We start from the raw sequence: 26243 nt of genomic DNA on the forward strand, positions 1-26243 counted from the left end.
GCGTGTAAGTTGATGCAAATCAACTGCCGTCATCTGAATGTAATTTGGCAGAAAAACTTGCCGTCAATTTGAAGTGAAACTTTCAATCAGCTTAACGTCATTCTCTGACCAGTAACACTCGTAGTCAAATTGAATTCAAGTTAACAGACAATTTACTGTCAACTTAAAGGTAACTGCTGCTTGCTCTCTAACTCTTTCCTTTAAGTTGGCTTCAGAATCGGCAGTAGCTTGAAGTTAATTTACGGTTAAGATTGCTATCAGGGAAGCTGTTGTCGTCAATGGCTTCAGGTGCCTCCACCTATTAATTCATTACGGAACTTGCAACCCATCAATAGGCGCGCATTTAACTTCCTATTTGAAATTTACATATTAAGATTTTACAACATTTATATCGTATTTATATTGAATTGATTTATAGTACCTTATTAATAATTAGTTGATATTCTAAATAATAAATCCTTGTAACACATAGTTATTAAATTATATGTTGAGATTATAAAAAAGTCGAAATCAATAGATGAATCAATCATTATATTGTATTCAGAGAATTATAAAATACAAGCAGTAAGTAAACTCCTCACACGGAAAAAGATATATCCGGTAACATCTGTCGCCAAAATAGCATATGTACGACAATACTAAAGATATAAGCCGGATAAATACTATTTTGCCGGGATATATTTTTTTTCGTGTGGGTCGTAGAATGGATAAGTAAAGAACGTAGACTTGCAGCTAGCACAACTGTTGTTACCGTTCAAATCTTATAAATACTTAATAATAAAACTCAGTCTTCAGGTAAAAGTTATTTCATCAATTATATTAACCCTTACCCGTTATTTCATCAAATAGTTATCATAACAATTATACTAATCATGATAATCATCACCACCATCGCCATCAATAAATTAATTTATTGATTTCAAATTCAAAATTGGTCCCGCGTGACAACGAACTGCCTACTGTCCAGGAGGTGGCGTCAGCTCCGATTTTGGTAACCCAGTACATAGCAAAGCTGGCAGCAAGTTAGCGGCAACCTACTGCAGCAACTTGTCACCAAGTTGGCCGCAAAAATTTGGCATTTCCAGAAGTTGATGGCAGCCTTCCTGATAGCCACACCTTACTCAGCAAGTTCTGCAGTGAAACATTTTCGGCTTACTTAACGAGAAAGTTTCTGGCAAGCTTAGCTGAATAATACTCCCCTTTAAGTTGGCTTCAGAATACGGCAATAACTTAAGGCTCGGCCGTACCTATGGAGGGTAGAGGTACCTCTACCCTCCATACTTCGAACGTAACTTTTATCTGTCGTTCGTTTATTTATACGTGTCGCTACATGCTATTACTTTTGATGCGATTTTGCGTTTCGTGTAACCTCTGTTAGGCACACGTTGTGGTACCCACGGTTGAAAAAGAATAATTTTTCGCTCCAGGCTTTAAAGATGATAATGTATATGTGAATTTTCAAATTTTGTATAAGCATCCAACTCAGTGGTTCCACTACACTTTTGTTGGTATTGCATTGCCGCAGTGGTATACATCGTATTTACCCAGAACATGCTATGTTACGAAAAAAATTTGAATGTACTCAATTTATGAATTTCAATGTGTTTATTTTTAAGTCTGTGTTATCTCGCCAGCATGATTATCGTTTCTGTATCATTAAATATTTTTTGAAAATTTAATTTTTATGTCAATTTATCTAAATCATTTATACGAACAATATACAATCCCTAATGTTTATGTTTAACTTGACTGGTGTAAATATCATAACCCAAAGAAATAGTACTATCATAAAGAACTCTAAATCTTGAAGGTAAAAAATAAAAATTGATAATTTGAGCAGGTGGCCAAACGATCCATTCAGCTATGTATAATTTGTGAGCTTTATTTGTAACTTCAATTTTCAACTCCGACCAGTTTCTTTGTTCTAAAAAAGCTAATGTGAGAAAAAATATTCCTATATAAATTGGAGAACAAATAAGTTGATCTACGGCCACTTTTTTCAAAACAATCTTAACAGTTTTTCCGGGGAGCTTTGCGTCCAAAATTTTATACCAATAATGACAGAAAAGTCCAACGGACATTCCAGATATTGTCATATGAGCAGTTCGTTTTGGGCACCAACCACTCCATTCATTCTGCAATGAAACATCAATTGATCTATAACCCTGATTAAGAAAAATGATTTGAAATGATTCAAAATAATTTAAACCAGTTTGAATTGGGTAATATATAGATATACACTTAACCCTTCAGTACTCCTGTTTTTTAGTGTCTCGCTTGTACTAAAACGACATTCTATAATTTGAATAGTGTTCTGTAAGCAAAATGCTCATAACGAAAGTGCTGACGGGTTAACATGGATCAAATCATTTTTCTTAATCAAGGAAATTACTAATGCCATAAATATGTAGTCTTATTTTAGTATTTCGTACATACCTTTAAAATTTCGTAATGTTGCTCTAAAACATCTCCTACAGCAGAGAGTGACATAGAAATACCGACATTTGTGTATACTAGATGTTTTGGAGAAAATAATTGCTCTTTAACAGAACTCATTCGAAGGGCAAACAATCGTAATCCTTTAGATACACTCATTATTTTCAATCGTGAAAGTTGATCTTTCAAAAATTACATCAATTTAAAAAAAAAGGAGTTATCAAGAAGTATGAGTTGTGATCATTTTAATTTTTATTATTACGTATCTATTATCTGAGGTTAGAGGTCAGGAATATATTTCACGGGTAGCAACATCAAGATATAGTATAACCTTCCTTGCATAATGAAAATTTCACGTCTAAAAAATCACACCTGGTAACATTGAGAGTTCGTTCATCATAATTTAGAGATGCAGTCGATTCTTAACTCGATTACTTAACTGAGTTCTATTTTTCATAAATGACTTACGGTAGTTTAGCATCTACAACTCTCCACCTTGAGCCTCACTTTTTTAATTTTTATTTAAAAGATTATATTTTGATGTACTTGTGAAAAAAAAATCAGATTATTTTCCCACGTCACTTAAGGAATTTAATTAATTAGAATCGTATAATAATAGATGAGCTCTTTTGGTTGCCTATGATTGTATCGACTATAAGTGAAAATTTCACGAACTTGATCTACAAAAAAAAAAAAATATTACATTAGATAATTCAATACCTAAAGCGTATAATAAAATAGTTTCTTAATGATTAATCACACGGTTTCTTAAGTTAGTTTTTAATCACTCTTGATTAGTTTTTTTTTCTTTTGTTCACTAGAGAAAAATGGTGGCTTTATTGTGCGCGGTACATTTGAATTATTTACTGAGACCAATTTATTAAATATACGAATAAAATGAATCTAAAGTCTATATATGTAATGTATAAAATAATATTCCTAGTCAACTATATTGAATAAGTATTTTACAAAGTAATATTTATAGGTTATGAATTCATTTTTAACAGGTATGCGTTAATTATATCCTACTGATTTGGGACCTACTAAGTTTATTTTTGATATTCAATATATTTATTTTTCAATGTAATTCAAATAAAATATGTTCAATTGCAATACTAATAATAATAATAATAATAATAATAATAATAATAATAATAATAAACATATCTTTTAAAAATATTAACGCGAACACAGTTGAAAATTCATGTTGAGGTTACATTTGCGAATTTAAAACGTAAATAAGCGTGGTATGTTAGAGATTGCGGTAACAACTGCAAGAAACTGATGACAGTCTAATTTATAACTATTCTAGTACTAGTCAATATAATTTATAGAAATTTTATTATTATAATTATTTAATTTTAATACCTATTAGTTTTATCTCAATAAATACTATTATCAATAATAATAATATTTAATAAAAGCAGTTGCTTCGGCAGTGCTATGGAGGGTAGAGGTACCTCTACTCTCCACAACAGAGATAGTCCTCCTTACCTCTACCCTCTAGCCGACATATTTTTTTCTTTCATTTTGGGTACAATCGCCATCATTAATGCCTGGAAAAGAAATTTGAAAGTTGCAACCACTCTGTATGTTGCCATAGTTAAGGCGAAAAATATCCGTTGGCGACAGTGTGTTATGTCCTGGGAGGTTACTAGGATCGGAGCTGACGCCACCTCCTGGACAGTGGGCAGTTCGTTGTCACGCGGGGCCAATTTTGAATTTGAAAACAGTAGATAAATTTATTGTTTACTAAGATGATGATGATTATGATTGTTATTTAATGAAATAATTAAACTATGATTAAGGATAGATGTAATTGATAAAATAACTTTTATCTGAAGACTGAATTTTATTATAAAATATGGATAAAACTTGATCAGTAATAACAGTTGTATTCGTAAAGAGTTCTCGGAGAGAAGTCAAGTTACATCAGACGGCAGAGAGATCTCGGACCTCCACTCTCCAACTTCTCCCCACTACTCTCATGTTCACACTCATGCTTATATGTATAAATACTTATATATCTATGTTCTTTACTAAATATTATACTTATACATTCATACTTTCTACTAATACGAATTGGAGATATAAGCTTATACATTTACGTTCTTTACTTTATCCATTCTATATCTTCTTATTACTTATATTATTTATATTCTATTTTCCCGTACTTGGATACAATCATTCGGTTAAATATTCTAGACTATCAGAGGTGTGTTCTATAATTATTCTATATTTAGTTATTCGTTACAATTGACATTATCATTTATCGTGAAACATCATTATAATTATTCTAATGCTATATTTCAATATTTCTATTAATTCATTTATTATATGAATCACTCTTTATTTAATATAAAAGTATATATATTAACAATAATAGTTAAGTTCCTGTGATATGGTTTTCATTTATAAATAAGATTTATTTATTATATATTTCCTTTTCTTGTTTGCTTATAGAGTATGTATTTGTTTATAACCATATTTACTGTTAACTTTAGAACAAGGGCCTATTCATGATTTTTATGCGTGTGTTTTGTTTAGGTTTTAAGTATCAGGTGACAGAAAACGTTCCAAGACCACTCAAACTGTATTTATGTTTCTCTAAATATAAAATAAAGTTTATCCATCTATTTATTTAACTTTCTTATAATAAAAATATATAATTTAATGAGTATGTGCCACGACGATTTGTGATTTAATTTATTTACTTCACATTGTTAAGACGCAATAAGTGTTGTAGGATATTAATATATTATTTCAAATGGAATTTAAATGCGCGCTTCTTATATATCTCAAGTTTACTAATTAATTAACAGGTGGAGGCACCTGAGGCTGTTGAGGACATAACAAGTGGGAGCATAGAGGAGTGTGAACTTAGGCCAAGTGAAAGGAAATGTATTTAAAGTGGTTAATAGTTCAATGACATATGTAAACAAACATAAGGGTTAGTAAATAAATATTAATTTTTAATTGTTTATATAAAAAACAATGTTGTGATTGGTGAAGAACTGTTTATTAAAGTGTGTAGCTTTAATTAATGAATTAAAATAAATAAAATGTTATTAAAAGTAATAATTGTGATTTAAAAATTTCTGATCTGTAGCGTGCAGTGTTAAACGTGAAATATTAATTAAAAGTTGAATAAAATTAAGTGATTTCAATTAAAGAGTATATACAATCACAGACTTTAGGTTAAATGTGCATAAGTCTGAGGAAAAGTTCAATTGGAGCACTTGCTAGTACTCTAGCTAAGTATACTATTTACGGATACTACTGGTTATAAGATGTTATAAGGTAATGAATTTATTTATTAAAAATGTAAATAAGATGAATAAATAAAAAGTAAATTTTAATAAATATTATAAATTATACAGGTAGCTAGGACGAATTCTAGGACAAATTCACTAAGATGAAATTGAAGTTTTTGGTGGACTCTGGCTGAGGATACTATTTTTACAAAGACTGCTGGTTATAAAGTATTGTAAGTTAATAATTCCACTTACTAAAAATTAGATGAAATCAATTGAAAAAAAAAAAATCAACAATTATTTATAACAGTACTAGTTATGGTGATTATTATCTGGGCAAATCTGCTCGAGGCTGATTGGATGTTAAATTGGAGCATTACGTTGGATCCCGGCTGAGGACTTTCTCTTCATTGCGAGTACTGGCCATTAATTTATGGATGGTAATAATTTCATTGATTTAAAAATTCGCTAAAGTTAATGAACAATTAATATTAATAAATTTATTATTTAGTACAGGCTACTTAAAAAATTTCCCAATGAAATTTTCACGGATTTAATGAAGAACTTAATTGGAATACTCCAAAAGACTCTGGCTCACTCTCTTAAAATAAATCAGTGAAAAGCAGTCCAATCAGTGAATATTCACTGCATGAATAGTCCCAAGTATATTACTGATTTAATCAAGTATTCACTGATTTGCAGAACTTTTTACAGATTCATTTTAAGAGAGCAGGATTTCATTTGATTTTCTCTGTTGGTCATCGAACATTTCTTCATTATGATGCCACTTTCTAATATATTAATAAAACAAATTCTGTGAATTCATATTTAAAAAAAAAAATATTAATTGGTTTGTAACTATAGTAACAATGAGGACGTAGTTTCTTGTGAATAAGAAAAAAAGTACATAAAAATAAATATTCTTGTTCGTGTATTTTTAACTTCCTTAATAAAAGCTTGAGATAAATTACCATCTCTATTCTGCATAATTATTGTATTTTTAACTCTTTCTTATTCATTTGTTATTTCCATGCACTATCGTCTATTGTTCTTGTTGAAATTATTTATTATTGAGATATCTATCGTGATACTCTTGTGTTTATCCGAGACTTGTCACTTACTCATTGTCAAGAATTTTATTATTTGTTTCATTAATATATTTTGAAAAAAGTTTTTGATTTTTACATCTTTTAAATCAGTTCATTGAGTGACTGTAATGGGTGATATTTTTGCGAATAAATCAGTGATCACAAGGGGACGAATCGTCGGCTTACTTCAGGCTAATGTTCATGCAAATGTTGTTGCCGAATTATGCAATTGCAATATTAAGACAGTTTATTTATGGAAAAAGAAATTTCGAGAACATGGTGAAGCTGGATTGCTAGACCACCGTAAATTGAATCATCGTCCTCGACTTACTACAGTTGATGAAGATTTATTATTGCTGGAAACGTCATTACACAACCCGTTTTCATCATGCGAGCAAATCATTCATTTATGCGGCTCCAATCTTTCGCCAATATCAGTCGATCGTCGCTTTAAAAAGTATGGTAATATGTCAGCTCGTCCTGCTAAAAAGCCAGAGCTCACAGACGCCCATCGCATTAATCGCGTGCAGTATGCTAGAAATTATCGAAATTGGATGCCAGAACAATGGGAAGATGTCATTTTCACAGATGAAAAGGTATAAAATGATATTATAATACTTGTTTTTGGTATATCATTCCTCACAAACGAGCAAGAGCTTTTTTACTAATATATTTTTGTCAAATTTCTTTCAAAGTTAAACTAAAAAAAATAATTTTTGACATTTTCAGTCTTTTTCAACGAGTGCAGATAACAGATTGCGCGTTTGGCGACCACGAAACGAGAGGTTCAATCCAGCTTATGTGCTCCCGGATTATTGGTCTGGTCGAGTTACGTCCAACCATTGGGGTTGCTTGTCTGGACGAGGATTAATAGCTTTGCAACCTTTGTCGGGAAATTTCAATGGTGAAGAATATGTTGAATTACTGAGTGAGTGTATGGAACCAGCCGTCCGTGATATTTATCCGGAGGAAGACCATCCTTTCATATATTTCCTGCAAAATAATAGTCCGATCCATACCTCACGCCTTGCTCAGGATTGGTTTATGGCCAATCCTGACTTCATCCTCATACCACATCCTTCTAAGTCACCAGATCTTAACCCAATCGAGAATGTATGGGGTAAAACTTTATCTTCACATTTAAAATAAATAATCTATTGACATAATTCTAATTTTTTGTTTCTTTTTGAACTTGTAAGATATATAAATTTTTTTTGTTTACACTTCTTATAGCTATGATGACAAGGAATTGGCAACCTGTGGAACCAATCAGGACTAAGGCGATGCTGAATGAATTTGTTCGTGGGGTCTGGGATAACGTAAGCTACAAAATTCCTGACTTATTAAAGACAGTGAGATCCATGCCTAGACGTTTGGAGGAAGTTATTGCGAATGATGGTTATTCGACAAAATACTGAATATTTAAAAATTTTAATTTTTGTATTAAATATAATTTTATTAACATAATATAAACTTAATGGTTATGTGTAATGTGTTATGTGAAGAAATATAAACAGCTTCCGTTTTTATAACTTTGATTATTTGTGAAATAAAAGCCATCCTCAAAAGTACAATTAGAAACGGTGCTACTCCAACGTTGAGAACATCTTGATACCCTACTTTTTCAAAAAACTTTAAAACTCGATCGCATTGTTTTTTTTTTTTTATTTTTATTAATCAATTTTTTTTTTTTTTTTTTTTTTTACATAGAAATGAATTTTAGCATATAATATTGGGAAAAATTATGTAATAGATTACGACGAATATGATTAATTTGTTAAGAATCCAAAAAAATTTTATTCATTTTCATTTTGGAGATCACTTTTAATTTTTACTCAGCCCAATTTTTCTAAAAAACTGCATCACATTGAGTGAGATAATATTGAAAAAGCATGTAATGTGCAGGCAAGTTCATCGACATTCGTTGCCTGTCTGACATGTTAAAATAAACCTGAAACATAAAAATTAGAATAATTAATAATATATATATATATATATTTATAAAAATTATGTTTATGCCTATGTTTCACACAGTAACCAAAACTAAACATCGTTACTTAATTAAAATAGCACAACCTTAAATTAAAAATACTTAAACATACCAAAAAATCATCAATGATGTCGAAGAACCGGTCCCGGCACATCGTAGCATCTTTTTTTCCGTTTACGAGAATTGGATCTTGAGAAATAATTCTGTAATAAAAAAAAAATTATTTTATAATTAATTAGCTTTAGATTAATTGAAATATAATTTTAATACTATACTACTTACTCCCATATGCCAAGGTCATCGTCTCGTAAACGATTAAACTTATAATCCGTCCCATGTTCCAGGAGACGAGAACGAACCATTGCATATTCTTCATTAAAAGTCCCTGTAATTAAAAGAAAAATAATTAATCAATCATAGAAACGAGTAAGAATAATAATTATATAATACAAAACTTACATTTGTTTGGAGAGATCATAGTGGCAAGTGATGATGCGATGGTAACCGGTGACGAATGAATAAATGAAGTGAACACTAAAAACAACTGAAATTCTCGATCGTAATTGTTACTTCTTAAATAAAAAATGACTGTCAAGATAATTGCTATACATATATAATAAAAAAATTAAATGAAATGCATATATATATATATATATATATATATATATATATATATATATATATATATATATATATATATATTGTTGTATTCTTATATTATCTATACATTGACTTCATTTCCAGTTAAATACAGTTAAATATAAACACAAAAATTTAAAAAAAAATTCATAATCTCTCTAGAATAATTGCTTCGTTAATTATATAAATTAAAATATATACATATATAGAATAATAAAATTTTTGAACATTAGTAAGTAATAAGTATATTTATTTTTGATGTACTTTTTTTTTATTAACAAGGGACAAAGTCTTCATTGTTACTAAAGGTACGAATTGATTTATATTTGTTTTTTTTTTAATACGAATTCACAGAATTTGTTTAATTAATATATTGGAAAATGAAATCATAATGGAGAAATGTACGATTACCAACAGAGAAAATCGAACAAAATCCTGAGCCAGAGTCTTTTGGAGTATTCCAATTAAATTCTTCATTAAATCCGTGAAAATTTCATTGGGAAATTTTTTAAGTAGCCTGTACTAAATAATAAATTTATTAATATTAATTGTTCATTAACTTTAGCGAATTTTTAAATCAATGAAATTATTACCATCCATAAATTAATGGCCAGTACTCGCAATGAAGAGAAAGTCCTCAGCCGGGATCCAACGTAATGCTCCAATTTAACATCCAATCAGCCTCGAGCAGATTTGCCCAGATAATAATCACCATAACTAGTACTGTTATAAATAATTGTTGATTTTTTTTTTTTCAATTGATTTCATCTAATTTTTAGTAAGTGGAATTATTAACTTACAATACTTTATAACCAGCAGTCTTTGTAAAAATAGTATCCTCAGCCAGAGTCCACCAAAAACTTCAATTTCATCTTAGTGAATTTGTCCTAGAATTCGTCCTAGCTACCTGTATAATTTATAATATTTATTAAAATTTACTTTTTATTCATTCATCTTATTTACATTTTTAATAAATAAATTCATTACCTTATAACATCTTATAACCAGTAGTATCCGTAAATAGTATACTTAGCTAGAGTACTAGCAAGTGCTCCAATTGAACTTTTCCTCAGACTTATGCACATTTAACCTAAAGTCTGTGATTGTATATACTCTTTAATTGAAATCACTTAATTTTATTCAACTTTTAATTAATATTTCACGTTTAACACTGCACGCTACAGATCAGAAATTTTTAAATCACAATTATTACTTTTAATAACATTTTATTTATTTTAATTCATTAATTAAAGCTACACACTTTAATAAACAGTTCTTCACCAATCACAACATTGTTTTTTATATAAACAATTAAAAATTAATATTTATTTACTAACCCTTATGTTTGTTTACATATATCATTGAACTATTAACCACTTTAAATACATTTCCTTTCACTTGGCCTAAGTTCACACTCCTCTATGCTCCCACTGTCGCCAACGGATATTTTTCGCCTTAACTATGGCAACATACAGAGTGGTTGCAACTTTCAAATTTCTTTTCCAGGCATTAATGATGGCGATTGTACATGTTCATTCGTGAACTGTCGTGTCTATTTGTGACGAGGAGGATTCAATTACTCTTTCATAGATGGCGATGCAGATACGAATCGCTGTCCATAAATGACCAAGAGGTTAAATATTTTTTCCAGAATTGACGAGGAGGATTCAATTTGTTTTTCGTACTTGGCGAGGAGGATTTAGTTCCTTTTCCATCGATGGCGATGCGGATTTTGTCTTTTCGGTTCCATGACGACTCGTGAAGTGGCGCTTAGGCAGTGTGACAACTTGACTCAGGATTTTTTTACTCGAGAGCCATCTGTACTCAAAATCAGTTCTTGAACCACCAGTTTTGTTTTAAAACTGTACTCAATTCTCTTTTTATTCAAGAACGACTTGACTCAATCCTACCAAAAACAGATTCTCTGTATAAAGTCGCGCCAAGTACACGTTTAAAATTTTTTAAAAGTAAAAAAAAAATTATTTTTTACAAAAAAAAAGTCAAATCGAAAAAATACCAAGTACCTAGTATGATGCAAAATCATAACAAACATTTTCATAAAATTAAAAAAAAAAATTGTATAACAAAATTTCAATGTACTTGGTGTGCTTACATAAAAGTGAAAAAAAAACATATTTGATTTTATTAGAAATTAATTTTGCTTGAGTACATGTAGTAACCCACACCAAGTATATTGAAATTTTGTTATACAATTTTTTTTTTGTACTTGGCGCGACTTTATACAGAGAATCTGTTTTTGGTAGGATTTATTTTTTTTTTGTAGTGTTATTATATTTTTCAATTTTTAGTGTTATTTAACGCATAATTCATTGTTTGTCAATGATAAAGTATTAATTAGAGATCTATACTTATTTTCAACGCAATTACTAAATAAAAATGATAATTTAATTGATCTGTAGATAGCACTAAATTATGTATATATACACTGTAGATCCCTTATTAGAGAGGTAATTTTTAAATAGACATTGCGGGTAGCTAGATAGAACTTAAGAAAGTTAATCACGGATTATATTTTGAAAATTTTAAAAATTATCTGATGCATCATTTATTGTTAGTCAATAATAATTGCTTAATTAGAGATAATTATACGTATTTTTGACGCAATTACTACGTAAACATACTTCAACTGATCTACATTTATATCTGTGTATACATATATATATAGCACTAAGTTGCCCAATTTTGATACTGTTTAGCGGATATAACTTTATGTACAACAGAACGAAATTCAAAATTTCGACGTTATTATTGACTACAAGTTGTTACCAACATTCCTAGAAAGTTGACGATAATCGACTGCCGCAACCCGACGCCAACTTTCTGAGAAAATTGAAGTCAACTTTCTGTCAACCCTGTCAATTAAGTAATGCCAGCTGTTAGCACACATTTTCTCAGAAAATAGGCGACTAATTGCCGTCAACTTATGGAAATGCCAAGAATCTTTGCGGCCAACTTGATAACAAGTTGCTGCAGTTGGTTGCCACTAGCTCGCTTCCAACTTGATTATCAGAAATCGCTTATGGCTGAAGTTGTATATCTCAGCTCCACTTACTTAACTCCTCATTATAAACCAACTCAATGTAAACCGATCTGATTTATTCTGATTGCAATCGTTTTTTGGTCGTTTGTCGATCAATGTCGGTCTATCAAAGTTGTTTGTGAGTTAATTGCTTAATTATGAAAAAGAAAATAAAAATTAGCCTTTAATTTTTTCCATTTGACCCCTCTACTTCGATATTTTATTAATTTTTCCATTTAAATCACTAGGAAATCATTTGTCGATAATTGCCGGTTAAAACAAAGAAAACAGTAATTTATTTATAATAAAAATGTAATTAAGAAACTAGATTTGCCATTAGTAGTCTTCAATAAAAATAATATTTTTTTTTGTATAGCGATAATTAATCTTCCGATTAAAAATAATTATATGTTTCCATTCGTTAAAAACCCGATTTTCAAATTTTGCTAATAAGGTATTGACAGGTAGCGCCACAATGTTGGATGTACGAAATAACCCTAAAAGCCACCTTAGCTTGAAATTGATAGTAATTTGATAATTAAAATTATCAAAGTTTGCTGTCCGGATTGGCCGACAATTTGATATTAAAACTTGGAAAAAAAATTAGCGGTTGATTTTTCCTTAATTTAGATGTCACTTTTTGATTACTAGAAAAAAACACTAATAAAAGTTCCCATGAAATTTTCGTCAAATGTCTGATAACTTCGTGCTTTTCCGTTTTTGACGGTATTTTGTATACGACTTTTAAAATAAATTTGGATTCGAATTCGGGTAGTAAGTTTACGTCAAATTGTATCGCAAGTTTTATCCAAATTCTCGTCAATAACGGAAGAGCCCGAAGTTGACGGACATTTGACGAAATTTTCGAGGAAACTTTCGCAACTTAAATTTTGCTAAGTAAACTGTACAATTAGGGAATATCCTTACAATTAGCATTGATTTTTTATAATATTACTCGATTAATATTATTGTACGAATAATTATTATTGTACGGATAAGTAAGTAGAGCTGCTTTTGGTACGTCCTAGCGAATATAATTGCAATATCAAGAAGTTTAAATATTCTAAATAGACACCCTAATACCACAGTTTGTTTAGCAAAATTTTCCTGGGAAATTTCATCAAATGTCCGTCAACTTCGGACAATTCTGTTTTCGAGGATAATTTATATACAACTTGCTATACAATTTGACGTAAATTTACTACCTGAACTAAAATGCAAATTCATTTCGAAAGCTTGCTAGAAAAATTTTTCGTCAATTTCCAGGTGAATTTTCACTCCAATTTATTGTTAATTTCACTTGAAAAATTGTAAACTATTTTTTTATATTCAAGTTATAGACATTTTTAAGTATAAATTTGATTACCTTCTTAAATGGTAAGAATGAACATTACCGACTTTTATGTGTAACAAAAAGTGTTACCTCGAAATTGAGCAATAATTAACCGTAAATTTTACTTGTAACTTTTGCTGTTATATTGGCGGCAAATTCATGCAGCAAATTTTCAGTAATTTCAATGTCAAATTACTGTCAATTTCAATCTAAAGTAGCTATTCGGAGTTCTTCAATTTAATTTCATTTAAGCTAATTGGTAAAAAATTGACATTAGTTTGATTTAAATAGCTGTCAAGTTTTTTCTTCTACTTATGACAATTCTCATGCAACTCACAACAATTTCAAGTAAAACTAAAGTAAGATGTATAGTTTTTTCTGTATTATTTATACAAAATCGGGGAAAATTGATTGAAATTATAATAATGAACACTGACGTCAAATAAAGAAAATTCATCTTAAATATCAAAACGGATTTATTTATGATTATGAAACGTATTTATTTATGCTCATAAAAAATTTCCGTATGAAACTATACTAAAAAATACAGACCGAAGCACCGCTGGTGGCGCAATAATAAATCATTATTATAAAAAAATTTCAATGTTTTACTCAATCGTGGCTTTTCTTATAACTTTTTATTCTCTGGCAGTTCCCCCAACGCATGAAAAAATATATAAAAGTGTCTAAATTGGGGGTGCTATAGTATATGCTGGCCTAATTTCATTATTTAAATTCGTTCTCATAACTAAAATAAATAAAGTTTTATAATTTTAAGATGAACAATCAATTATCTTTCGAATAGAGAAATAATTTTCTGAAAATTTATTATTTTAAAAAAGTTTTTAAAAATGAGAGCTAAAAACCACTATGTTTACCGTATAGATACACGGTAGACTCGCGCCATGACACTTCACACGTATACATGTGATTAAGCGTGTACTTGGCGCGAGACACTCCCTGATAACACGAGTTGATCGAGAAAAAGTTGGTCATTCATTAGTTTCCGACCAACTTGACGACAAGTTATCGACAACTTCAGCTTTTGCAACTTTTGGCTACAAGTTACCGCCAACTTTCTCAGAAAGTTGGCGGCAGTATGGAGCCGCAACTGGAATGCAAGTTTCTGAGGAAATTGAAAGTAAACTTACCGTCAACTTATGATCACCAACTTTTGCAAGCAACTTTTGCCACCAACTTTCTCAGAAAGTGATAGTCAACTTTTTAGATTTACAACTTTTGCCACCAACTTTCTCAGAAAATGTCCATCAACTATTGGAGGTACCAACTGTTGGCGATCAACTTGGTTCCAGTTGCGGCTGCAAGTTTCTCGTCAGTTTCTCGCCAACTTGGCTATCAGGGCTACCGTGTCTCCTGATGACAACTGTACTCAATGGCTCAGCCAATAAGAAGCAGGCGTCGGTAAGAAAGAAGTTTGTAGGTCGGTCATTATCATATGGCGCTGAGTGAAGATTCTAAAATTATCTCAGTTTTTAATTAATTTAATGAGATATAATTCAAATATTATATAAAAAATAATTTATAAACAACGTTTACACAATAAAAATACTAAATGTACGGATATTTTAATAGTTCTATAATTATTATAAGTTTATAATTATGAATTAAAGTATATTCATCTCTTTAATTGAAAAAATTTGTTTAAAAAACATAAACTTTCTATAAATTAAATTTTGAAATTTACAGGTAAGTTGTTTTAACAGCCAATTTAATAACTAAAAATAAAACTGCAAGGAATTAATGGTTGTTAAAATTCATTATTAAATAAAAATAAATATCAAATGGAATACAAAATAACACATAATTGACAGATTCTTAAGGATCCTGCAAAATGAGGTTTAGATGCTCAATATTGCCAATATTTGGTAGCTGTTCACCTGCAAAAAAAAGAAATGATTTCTATTAAAAATCTGGAAAGGCTCAAATATTTATAATTTTAAAACTGTCTACACGGAAAGAAAATTATGGGAATCATTCCCATAATAGTATGGGAACGATTCCCATAATGATATAGGAACCACTTTTGTAATATTATGGGAATCGTTCTCATACTATAATAGAAACCATTCCTATAATTAATGAGAATGGATCCTATAATTATAGGAACTGCTCCTATAATTTATGGTCGTAATTCTTATGATGGTATAGGAAAAAAATTCAGAAAATAATGGGAACTGTTTCCATAATTTTCTTTCCGTGTACCAACTTTCATTTATATAATGTTGAGGTAGTTCACTCGCGACATTCGTAGTCAAAAGTATAACATAATCGCAACTACAAAAAATTAGAGATACTCAATGCCAGAATATTTTATTTTTGTGAGAGACTGTATCCAATATTTAAGTTTTAAATATACAGATGCACACTAATACAATCACACTGATGAGTATAATAAATGTGGCAACGCTGCAAAGATTTATGTTGAATAGTCTATAGATTAAACGTATATAGGTAGCAATCTTTATATCGTGTGAGTTTAATATATATGTAGTTTGTTATTATTGACAATTACAAAATTTGGATAGAATTGATTTTTGTGCATATTTTCATAATTTTTTTTTAAACTTGCAAGAAAATCGCAAATAAAAAAAAAAATTGTTCGATGTGTGCTACTTTCAATATCATAATTTTTAAAAATTCTAAAACTATTAGAAAAGCTCGGCTGACCAATTTCAAAACACAGTAACTGACAAAAATAAAATTTTTGAAATATGTATAGAACCATGTTCATAAAACTCCATTGGAACTAAAAATACTAAAAAATCGATTTTGAAAAATTTGTCACTTACTGTGTTTTGGGATTGGACAGCCGAGTTATCATTAATATAAGTTAATATCAAAAAATAATTTTTTTGTTTGTTCCAAAAATTTTTTGACCTCCAATCCTTTCATGCCCAAAAATTAACCTAACTAAGTGACATTTGAATTTCCGCGGGTTAAGTATGACGACTGCAACGTTGCCGAGTTTTGATTGCTGTACCCCACCACACGTCAAGTATTTCAAAATTATTTATATTTTAAAAATCAATATTTTCTAAACAAATCGGTCAAGAAATTCAGAGTTTTTTTTCAAAAAATTTCTAATTTTTTCATTGGACAGTGGATAAGTTTTTAAAAAAAATAATAAGAACCGTTTCCAAGATATTCAGGAAACTACATGTTTTTCTTGTACTTGATAGACCTCCAGCATGTTAATTATGCACTTTTTGATTGTTAATATCTCGTATTACCAGTGCCGTCTGAACGTGCGATATTTTTACCCCCTCCTGCCATTACACTCAATGCTATTTCATCTCAGGAGGGAGTAAAAATATCGCACGTTTTGGCAGCACTGCGTCTTACAATCGTTGAAAAAATTTCGTTTTTTTTTTTTTTTTTTTCATTAAATATTAGACATTATTGTTAATCTCACGTTTTAATTTCATCGCATTCCGAAGAAAAGTCATTTTACGAGTGAACTACCTTAATTAAATTAACAAAAACATAGTTTTTGACTCACGTTGATTATCATTTAATATTCAAAATATTGAATCATGAAGATCCCAATTCACTGCAGCGTGTAGAAATTCTTGTAACGTAGACCTATATAAAAAACATTTTTAGTTTAATTTCTAAGATACACAACTTATAAAGTAAGATACAAAACTTACATATGATAGAGTAGAGTATATTTTCATTTTTAGTTAATATTAATTTTTTTTCGTATGTAAATATTTTATTATTTTCTAATATGACATCAATTCCCACAATCTATTTTTAAGAACGCAGCTTGAACGGTACAGTACGGTTCGAGCTATCTTGAAAATAAAATTTTTGTAATATTTTTTTTTTTTTTTCGATAACTTTTAATTTATTCTATAGATTGATCCAAAAATCTAATCAGCTATGAAACTCTATAAGCCGCGTCAAATGTGGTCGCAACGATTGAAATCGGGTCGTTTTCTCAAAAGAAACTATTGTCGGAAAAATTTTAATGAAGTATGTGCGTGTGTTTTTTCTTTTAATACAATCGAAATCGTTTCACTGATTAATTCTCAAATTTTTTTAGTGTAAGAGGTTGGAAAACTGCCCCAGCTGCCTCTTTAAACACTATAATCAATTGATTTGTTCAAAAGATGTCGGCAATAAAAAGCGTCTACCGTGATTCAAAACTACTGGGATTTCATTTTTTTACATTTTCTCCTTAGTATTTCATCTATCAAGGGCATCCTTAGTCAATGTCTCCCACTTTTTGAATCTATCCAATGATTTCAAACTGTTATAATCGCATTAAAATTTTATTACGAATTAAAAAAAAAAAAATTAAAGCATTAATTTAGAAAAAAACAATGTAGTTGTAATCAAAAAGAATAGCTTTCCGAATGTTAGAAAATTTACCATATTTTCAGCGGGAAATTAATATAAGTACAATAGGAAAAGTACCCCTCTAAATTATAGCTTCTCAAACTATAATTTGGTCATGAATTATATATAATTAATTTTTTTTATTTTTTTATAGCACAATTACAAAATATTATTAGAGATATGGAGATCCAGTGGGGACGGTTAGATGCCGGAATTGATATAAATCGTCAACGCCGATCAGTTCAGCGTCATCATGACATCCGCGTTCAGCATCTTCAAGTTTCTTTGAGATCTGGAAAGTAAAACAACTCAGCCAATTAATGAGCAATTAATGAAAAAAAATTAATATTAACTAAAAATGAAAATATACTCTACTCTATCATATGTAAGTTTTATAAGTTGTGTATCTTAAGATTAGTGGGGTACAGCAATCACAACTCGGCAACGTTGCAGTCGTCATACTTAACCCGCGGAAATTCAAATGTCACTTAGTTACGGTACGGTATGAATACATGGCGCTGATTGTACTTATCATATATTTCCTTTTCTTATTTGTTTATAGAGTATACAATTGTTTATAATCATATTTACTGTTAACTATAGAACAAGGGTTTATTCATGATTTTTATACGTGTGCTTTGTTTAGGTTTTAAGTATCGGGTGACAGGAAACGTTCCAAGACCACTCAAACTGTATTTATATTTCTCTGAATATAAAATAAAGATTTGCTTAACTATTTGTTCAATTTTTTATAATCTAAATATATAATTTCATAAGTATGTGCCCCGACGATTTACTATGTAAATTATTGACCAAATGTTGATAAAACGCAATAAGTATTAATATATAAATTTCAAATGGAGTTTAAATGCGCGCCTATTTATGTGTCTCAAGTTTCACTAATCATTAACAGGTGGAGGCACCTGAGGTTCCTGAGAACATAACACTGTAAGAATTTCGCTATGGCACTCGGATAATCTGACTTATTTTCAGATTTCAGTGCTTTGTTAGGTCACGTAGTAGTTGAGTGTGGTCCTTTGGCTTTTGTTTTTCTATTCATTTTACTTCTGTTCTTCACGGCGAAGTATTGCATAGTGTCAAAAAAACAAGATTCCAAAATGGTGCTTGAAAGTACAATGATATGGTAAATTTCAAATGGTTTAATTTTATATTCAACTTTATTATTCATTATTTATTGAAATCCATTGATTTTTATAAAAAGAGAAATCACCCTAATAGTAATTTTATTGAATACGTCATTGTTATGGTTAACATTTAAATTTTCTCATGAGTGACACTGCAAAGTTGAACTTGTATGGTTATGAAAGTTGTGTTAGATTCATTTCTTGATACTTGAATATTTCAAGGATTTTTTCAGAATTTTGAATTTAATTACAAATTGTAGTTGTGTGAATTAAAATGATTCTGAAATTGACAGACAATCAACAATTTTCGGATTTTTTTTCGACATCAATTACAAAAAAAAAAAATTAAACTAAAAATATGCACATTGAGAAAACTAAAAAAATTATCGGTGCAATTTGTTAAATTTTTTTTTTTTCATAATTTATCATTATAGAAATAATCATGAATTGAAAGGATTATCCACACACACACACTCACACACACACACACACACACACACACACACACACACACACACACACACACACACGCGCGCGCGCGCGCGCACACATGTATATATATATACATACATGTTTGTGCATTTCTTGTTCAGTTTTTAAATTTTGTGTATTGGAAATGATTTCTGAATTTTATAATATTAATATTAAATTAATACTCATACAGTTTACAATGTTTCATCGTTATTTTAGAAGAAAAAAATGTTGTATGTTTGTATTGTTTTTGATGTTTTTCTAATAATAATTGAAATCCTATTCTAATAGTGTCGACAACAGCGATTATATGAGAAATGGAGATTTTTTACCAACTCGGCTTCAAGCTCAACAAGATGCTGTTAATTTAGTGTGTCATTCAAAGACCCGTGCAAATCCCGAAAATAATGTGGGTTTGATCACGCTTGCAAAGTATGTAATTTTGAATTTAAATATAGAACAGACATTTTTAATTTGAAACTAATAACAAAATATTTTCTTACAGTGTGGAAGTACTCGCTACTTTAACAAGCGATGTAGGGCGAATTCTATCAAAACTACATCAGGTTCAACCCAATGGCAACCTCAATTTAATAACTGGCATCAGGATCGCTCATGTAAATATTACATATATAAACTATAGTTTTGATTTAGATGCATATTAGAGATGAATAATCGGGCCGAATTTGTTTTAACACTGATTTTAATATTTTTATTCGATTTCCTTGTGTTAGTGCCGTATATTCCCCCATCGATTTTCCATTTTTTTTTTAGTACGAAAATGAATTCTGACTCTATATCACCTGTCGTATAATATGAAACTAATTTTACTCCGATGAATAGCGCTTCAAATTGATAAGAGATTTTCTTGTAATAGAAATTTTTTATTTCGATTTAAACGATATTGAAATCATTTTTGAAAACGTTAAGTTGATTGATGGGACAGTTACAACAAAAGATAAAAACATTTATTTTTTTTTCGTCTTTTTAGTTATACTTAACATGTTCCAGAGATAATCTCTTGCATTTTAATTTTTTGCCTATTTTACACGCAAAAAAAGGTGTAGTTGAATTGACCACAATTGAGGATACATATACTACACTGACTAGTAATATATAGGATGACTCCACATTTAGTAATAACTACTAGCCTATTGTGATACACAAACTGTGGTAACATCTACTACTGTCGTTGGTTGAAATAACTCCTTGGTAAACGACAGCTGTGGTTCTTACTACTCCACATCATAGTTTCTAATTTTTTATCCTTCATTTATTTTTCAAATATATATTAATCGATATTTATTATTTTCATGGTATTTAAAAAGTTTTAAAGATTTATATCATATTGTTCGCACAAAGAGTTTTTAATCACATTGAGGTAGATTTTACAAATTATGTAATAGTGCGTACTTCAAAAATAGTAATACCATCTAAATCTTATAAAATTGTGTGGTTAAAGAAACCACAGGATGAGTTTTCCATACTGCATTAAGTAGTTACTGGGCCTACAAATTTTAACCCCAATCGAATAGTAAATATAATTACTACTGTAGAGATTAATCTTATACAATGTCATTTATGCTACTCTATTTGACGCTACGATGAACACAAAGTGTAGTTTATTTATTACTAATTTCGTGTAGTAAATTAAACTCCATCATCATTTTTTTTACGTGTATAAGGTAAATGCCCTCATTATTGACAGGTCCCCTACTATTGACATATTGTTTTTATATATTAATTTTTTAATTAACTGTATGAATAATCACATTGCTCAATATTTCTTATCAATTTTTTGATATTTTTAAATGGAAAAATAGTTTAATTTTATTTCTAGGTATAAACTATTCGCTGTAAAAAAAATTTATTTTCCCGAGTAGGCCACCATCACTAGAATGTTTGAAATTTCTTAACGATTTCGTTTAGAGAGATCGTATTTTTTGAAACGGATTTCCCTATACAGTTCTAATGTAAGTGTATCATTAAAAATTGTTTCAGGTTATTTATAGTCTAAACAATCCCAGAATCATTGATTTAGACTACTAAATCTTAATTATCATTAAAAAATAGCGCATGTCAATAGTCGGTGCATAAAAATTCACGTGTGTCAACTAGCGACAGGCCACAAACTAAAGTAACTTAACCTCCATAACACACATATCGATGTATTTATGTTAACACGCTGTCTAGTAATTTCATAACAAATAAAACATTGCATAAAAAATTGTCGGAGCAAGAATAGTATCGTTGAATTTATAAAAAAATAAAACTGTGTCCTAGATGAATTTTTAATTGTAATTATCGTATTCTGTCGTTTTGAATTAAAATATTTATAATTAATTCGAACTTAATTGATGGTGGTCTTTAATCATTTTTTATAAACTGCTGCGCATGCGCATTAGACCTTTCAACAATGGGGCCCATGGTATATCAATAGTTAGCTCTGATACTATTTTACTCTGTCAATAATACTGTAATGAATGTGAAACTGATGTTTTAAAATATTTGAATAACTAGAAACAAATGCCTTCTTTTCTTGTTTTATAGATGCGCGACTAGAGTCAGTTAGTCATATATTGACAGCATAACAGCATACATCTATATATCAATAAATTATATCTCTCTTGCCTTGCTTTTACTGCTGTTAATTGTGATGTTATTATTTCTAATATAAGTGTGTTATCATTGTAGTGTATAAGTGATATTAATTTATAAGTACCAGTCACTGCAATACCTACACCCGACTTGTTGGTTTTAATTTAATATATTTTTTATTTGATTTCTTGCTATTTAAGTAAATTAATTCAAATATACAAGTAGAGACATCACTTAAAACGTCCAATGCAAAAAAGTTGATTGAATTAATTTAAAATACGATAAAAAAATTCAAACAATCCCAGACATGCTTATAGTGTCAATAATGGGGGCTTTTACGTTTACTGGTTTAAAAGTTTAAACGTTTCTTAAACGACTCCACTGAGGAAACAGCATGCTTCCTCCCGGAATCCAAAGTATTATCGATTTAGTTTTCCTATACTAAGTAAACGTATTTCGACTGCAAAAAAATCTGATATACTTTTCACAGCAATACCGAGTTTGAATTGTCGAACTAAAACTTTATGCTATGTTGCTATATAGTTAATGCCGTAGTGTCTTTAGCGTCTACATACTTATTAGGGTGGTCTGTTTGGAACGACTATTTTTAACTTCCTGCTGAGAAAATTGAAATATTCCAAAAATTTAGGAAATTATTGGTTTCGGTCCGATTTTCAAAAATAGAATTTCTGTCGGATCTTGACGTTTTGAGGTTCTAGGAAGCTATTTTGACTAATTTCACAATGATGTCCGAGTGTATGTATGTGTGTATATACGTACGTACGTACGTATGTAAATATCTTTAACTTTTGAACGGATAAACCGACTTTGATCGTCAAGGTGTCATTCGACGTGGCTTGTCAATATCTAAAAGCCGAAAAAAATTGAGCTTGATCGGTAGGGTGCGTTCGGCGATATTCCAAAAATAAAATTTTTTCAAAAATGTTTTTTTAGATAACTTTTAATGTGCTCGATGGATTGATTCCAAAATCTAATCAGCTCTGAAACTTCATAAGCTGCGTTGAATACCATCTCAACCATCAAAATCAGTTCATTCGTTCAAGAAAAACAGTCAACGAAAGAATTAAAAAAAAAAAATTTTTTAGTTTCTTTGAAATTTCTCAAAAACGACTAGATAAATCAATTTCAAAATCTGCTCAGCTTTAGAACTCTATAAAAAACCTCTAAAAAATGGTTAAGAACGTTTTTTTTTTTTTTTTCGAAAACAAAGGTATACAAAAGTTTTTACGAGCTCGAAGAGATCGACAATGTATTTGCTCCTTGAGCTCGAAAACAGCGAGAAGTTTTGGCGCTGGCCCGCAGGGTCAATTGATAGGCCGGTTTTTTTTCACATCCACTTCAAAATATTGTGTAGATATTAAAAAAAAAAAAAAAAATCCTGATTGCTTCAGTTTTTAATTTTAATTCAAAGTACTTCACATTTGATTTTGAAGTTTTCTCATTTGAAATACTTGGAAAAGTTAGGATTTTTTTTTCAATTCTCAATAGCTCAGCCGCATTTCAAGTTATCGGGTCGCTATTTGCGGGATTTTATAGGTTATTTAATACTCTTCAAACGTCCCCGTAGTAATTTGACTCAGGCTCTAATTGTTTTTCTGTATTGGTTCTGGAAATCATTTTTAACAATAATTGGGATTTTTAGTTAATACTGATTAAATACCGAAATTTACAGTTAAAATACATGTAAAAATTTTGCAGGAAGTTTGATTCTTTACAAAAAAAGGTCCTTTTAGTTGAGTAGCTCAAGTTTTTCGTTTACGTGATGTAGGGATTTTATTAATTTTGTAAATAAAATAGTTTTCAAAAGTTTTTTCGAAGCTTATCAAAATTTAATCCTTCGCATTTTCATTAACGAGTTAAATCAATGAAAAGAAAATCATTCACAGATTTAAGATTAAAATTAAAAGGCATTTGATCGAATTTTTTAAAAAATATTTTATTTACAAAATTAACAAAATCTCGTTATTACGTGTACGAAGAACTCGAACCACTTCACTAAGAAGACCTTTTTTGTACAGAATCAAATTTCCTAAGAAATCGTTGTTTGCATTTTTATTGTAAACTTTGTTATTTAGTCAATATCAACTAAAAATCCCAATTATTGTTGAAAAAATGATTTCCAGAACCAATAAAGAAAAAACAATCAGAGTCTGAGTCAAATTACAAGAGATACTTTTAAAGAGTATTAAATTACCTACAAATTGCCGCAATCGGCGACCCGATAACTTGAAATGCGGCTCAGCTATAGAGAATTAAAAAAAAACAATCATAACTTTCCTAAGTATTTCAAATGGGAAAACTTCAAAATCTAATGTAAAGTACTTGGAATTAAAATTAAGAACTGAAACTTTCAGGAAATTTTTTTTTTTTCGTAGATGTGAAAAAACAAAATAGTCGTTGCAAACGGACTACCCCAATACTTGTCATATAGCGATTTTTGTTTCCTGCGTTTTTATCCCATGTTAGTATGAGATAAATATAAGAGTTCAAGTGTCAACGAATGTTAAAATAAGGCGTACAATTTTCTTTTTTTTAATAATTGTATTATTGATTAAAATTTATTCATTTTTCGTCTTAATTGTTGATAATACAAATATATCTATTATAATAAAAAATGCTTCTATTTATTTAAATCCATGCATGTCAATAAAGTAATGTAAAGTTCATTTTATTCAAATTGTGGTATTATGCTTACAGTAATACCGAGTTTTCCCACATTCAATATACGTATTAGGGTGTCCGTTATTTACCCTTGATATTTTTTAGCAGCGCCCCCTAAATTTTTCGTTTATAACCTAAAAAAAATTATCAGACCCATATAAGCCCTTAATATTCAGATTAAACCGTACCGCAAAGACATTTTCCATTTGAACAACATGGGGTTTTGATGCGTTTGAAATTTAATTTTTTTTCTCCTAAGCAAGTTAATATATAAAGATAAGTGATACATATTTTTGTAGGAAATTAAACGCTTTAGAAAAACGGTGTCTTACGATTTTTTTTGATAAATTTACTGGTTTCATAGTTATTAAAGGTTGAAGTTAAACTTATAGTAATTTGTTTGATTTTTTTACTTTGATAAGGTGGTGTACTTATAGTTGTAAAATAGTGTTTATATACTATTTTTCAGTGATTTCCACTATTTCAAATTTAGAGAAAATGATACTGCGGCGAGAGCTATTCAATCGACTGTAGAATATATTAATGCTCTACCTTAAGGACGAAAATAAAAAATAATATGTTATTTAAATCGTTAGTGCTCTCTCAAAATGAATTAGTGAAATTCACTCCAAATTAGTGGATAGTCACTATTTACTCTGCTATAAATATACAACTAATTCAATCAGTGATATATTTATAGTTGGTTTCCAGTGTGTATCCACTGATTCGCAGTGAATTTCAATAATTCGTTTTTAGAGAGTGAGTATAAAAAACAATTTCCAAATGCCACTAAAGAATGTTCAATAAAACGAAGTGTTAATCAGTATGCAAAAAGTTTATTTAATCTGTTGTATTTTTCTGGATAGATTTCCAAATTTTGAACTTAACTCGTCAGTCACATTATTATTTTTATTTGATTTTTTGACAGTAATTTTTTCGATAGCACAGTTGAAATTAAATATTTTTCGCAATAAACAATTCACGTTTATTAAAATAATGATAATTTTACGATTGAAGTAAAAAAATCAAACAAATTACTATAAGTTTAACTTCAACTTTTAATAACTTTTAAGCCAGTAAATTTATCAAAAAAGTCGTAAGAGACCGTTTTTGTAAAATGTTTAATTTCCTACAAAAATATTTATCGTTCACCTTTGTATATTAACTGGCTTAGGAGAAAAAAAAATAAATGTCAAACGCGC

The 26243-nt window shown here is 29.5% G+C and overlaps 3 protein-coding genes across 6 annotated transcripts in view; 1 reads left to right on the forward strand and 2 right to left on the reverse strand.

The window, feature by feature from the left end:
• Nucleotides 1–512: 512 nt before the first annotated feature.
• On the reverse strand, nucleotides 513–4020 carry LOC103572943 (mpv17-like protein 2). 3 transcript variants are annotated; one of them, XM_008551759.2, is made up of 4 exons: nucleotides 3805–3924; nucleotides 2905–3116; nucleotides 2437–2808; nucleotides 513–2135 (listed from the first exon to the last, which is right to left on the reverse strand). In XM_008551759.2, the coding sequence occupies exons 3-4, from the start codon at nucleotides 2593–2595 to the stop codon at nucleotides 1728–1730; spliced, it is 567 nt and encodes a 188-aa protein (XP_008549981.1). In that variant the 5' UTR covers nucleotides 2596–2808; nucleotides 2905–3116; nucleotides 3805–3924; the 3' UTR covers nucleotides 513–1727. The 3 variants fall into 3 exon arrangements, with proteins under 3 accessions (XP_008549981.1, XP_014300623.1, XP_008549982.1); XM_014445137.2 differs by lacking the exon at nucleotides 3805–3924 and adding an exon at nucleotides 3931–4020 and having other exon boundaries at nucleotides 2437–3116; XM_008551760.3 differs by lacking the exon at nucleotides 3805–3924 and adding an exon at nucleotides 3199–3559 and having other exon boundaries at nucleotides 2437–3116.
• A 4470-nt stretch (nucleotides 4021–8490) lies between these two features.
• Nucleotides 8491–11313, reverse strand: LOC128667754 (uncharacterized). 2 transcript variants are annotated; one of them, XM_053739053.1, is made up of 8 exons: nucleotides 10395–11313; nucleotides 10208–10314; nucleotides 10001–10130; nucleotides 9672–9924; nucleotides 9228–9312; nucleotides 9051–9153; nucleotides 8881–8971; nucleotides 8491–8729 (listed from the first exon to the last, which is right to left on the reverse strand). In XM_053739053.1, exons 4-8 carry the CDS (start codon nucleotides 9702–9704, stop codon nucleotides 8628–8630), a joined length of 414 nt encoding a protein of 137 aa, XP_053595028.1. In that variant the 5' UTR covers nucleotides 9705–9924; nucleotides 10001–10130; nucleotides 10208–10314; nucleotides 10395–11313; the 3' UTR covers nucleotides 8491–8627. The 2 variants fall into 2 exon arrangements, with proteins under 2 accessions (XP_053595028.1, XP_053595027.1); XM_053739052.1 differs by having other exon boundaries at nucleotides 9672–9929.
• Nucleotides 11314–19117: 7804 nt separating this feature from the next.
• LOC103576514 (26S proteasome non-ATPase regulatory subunit 4) overlaps nucleotides 19118–26243 on the forward strand; it is a 37462-nt gene continuing 30336 nt past the window's right edge. The window contains exons 1-3 of the mRNA XM_014445136.2: nucleotides 19118–19289; nucleotides 20053–20193; nucleotides 20267–20378. Coding sequence (XP_014300622.1) covers nucleotides 19264–19289; nucleotides 20053–20193; nucleotides 20267–20378 — 279 coding nt within the window. The 5' untranslated portion in view covers nucleotides 19118–19263. The remainder of the gene's footprint in view (nucleotides 19290–20052; nucleotides 20194–20266; nucleotides 20379–26243) is intronic.

Source organism: Microplitis demolitor, chromosome 5 (genome assembly GCF_026212275.2).
Source record: "Microplitis demolitor isolate Queensland-Clemson2020A chromosome 5, iyMicDemo2.1a, whole genome shotgun sequence".
NCBI lineage: Eukaryota > Metazoa > Arthropoda > Insecta > Hymenoptera > Braconidae > Microplitis > Microplitis demolitor.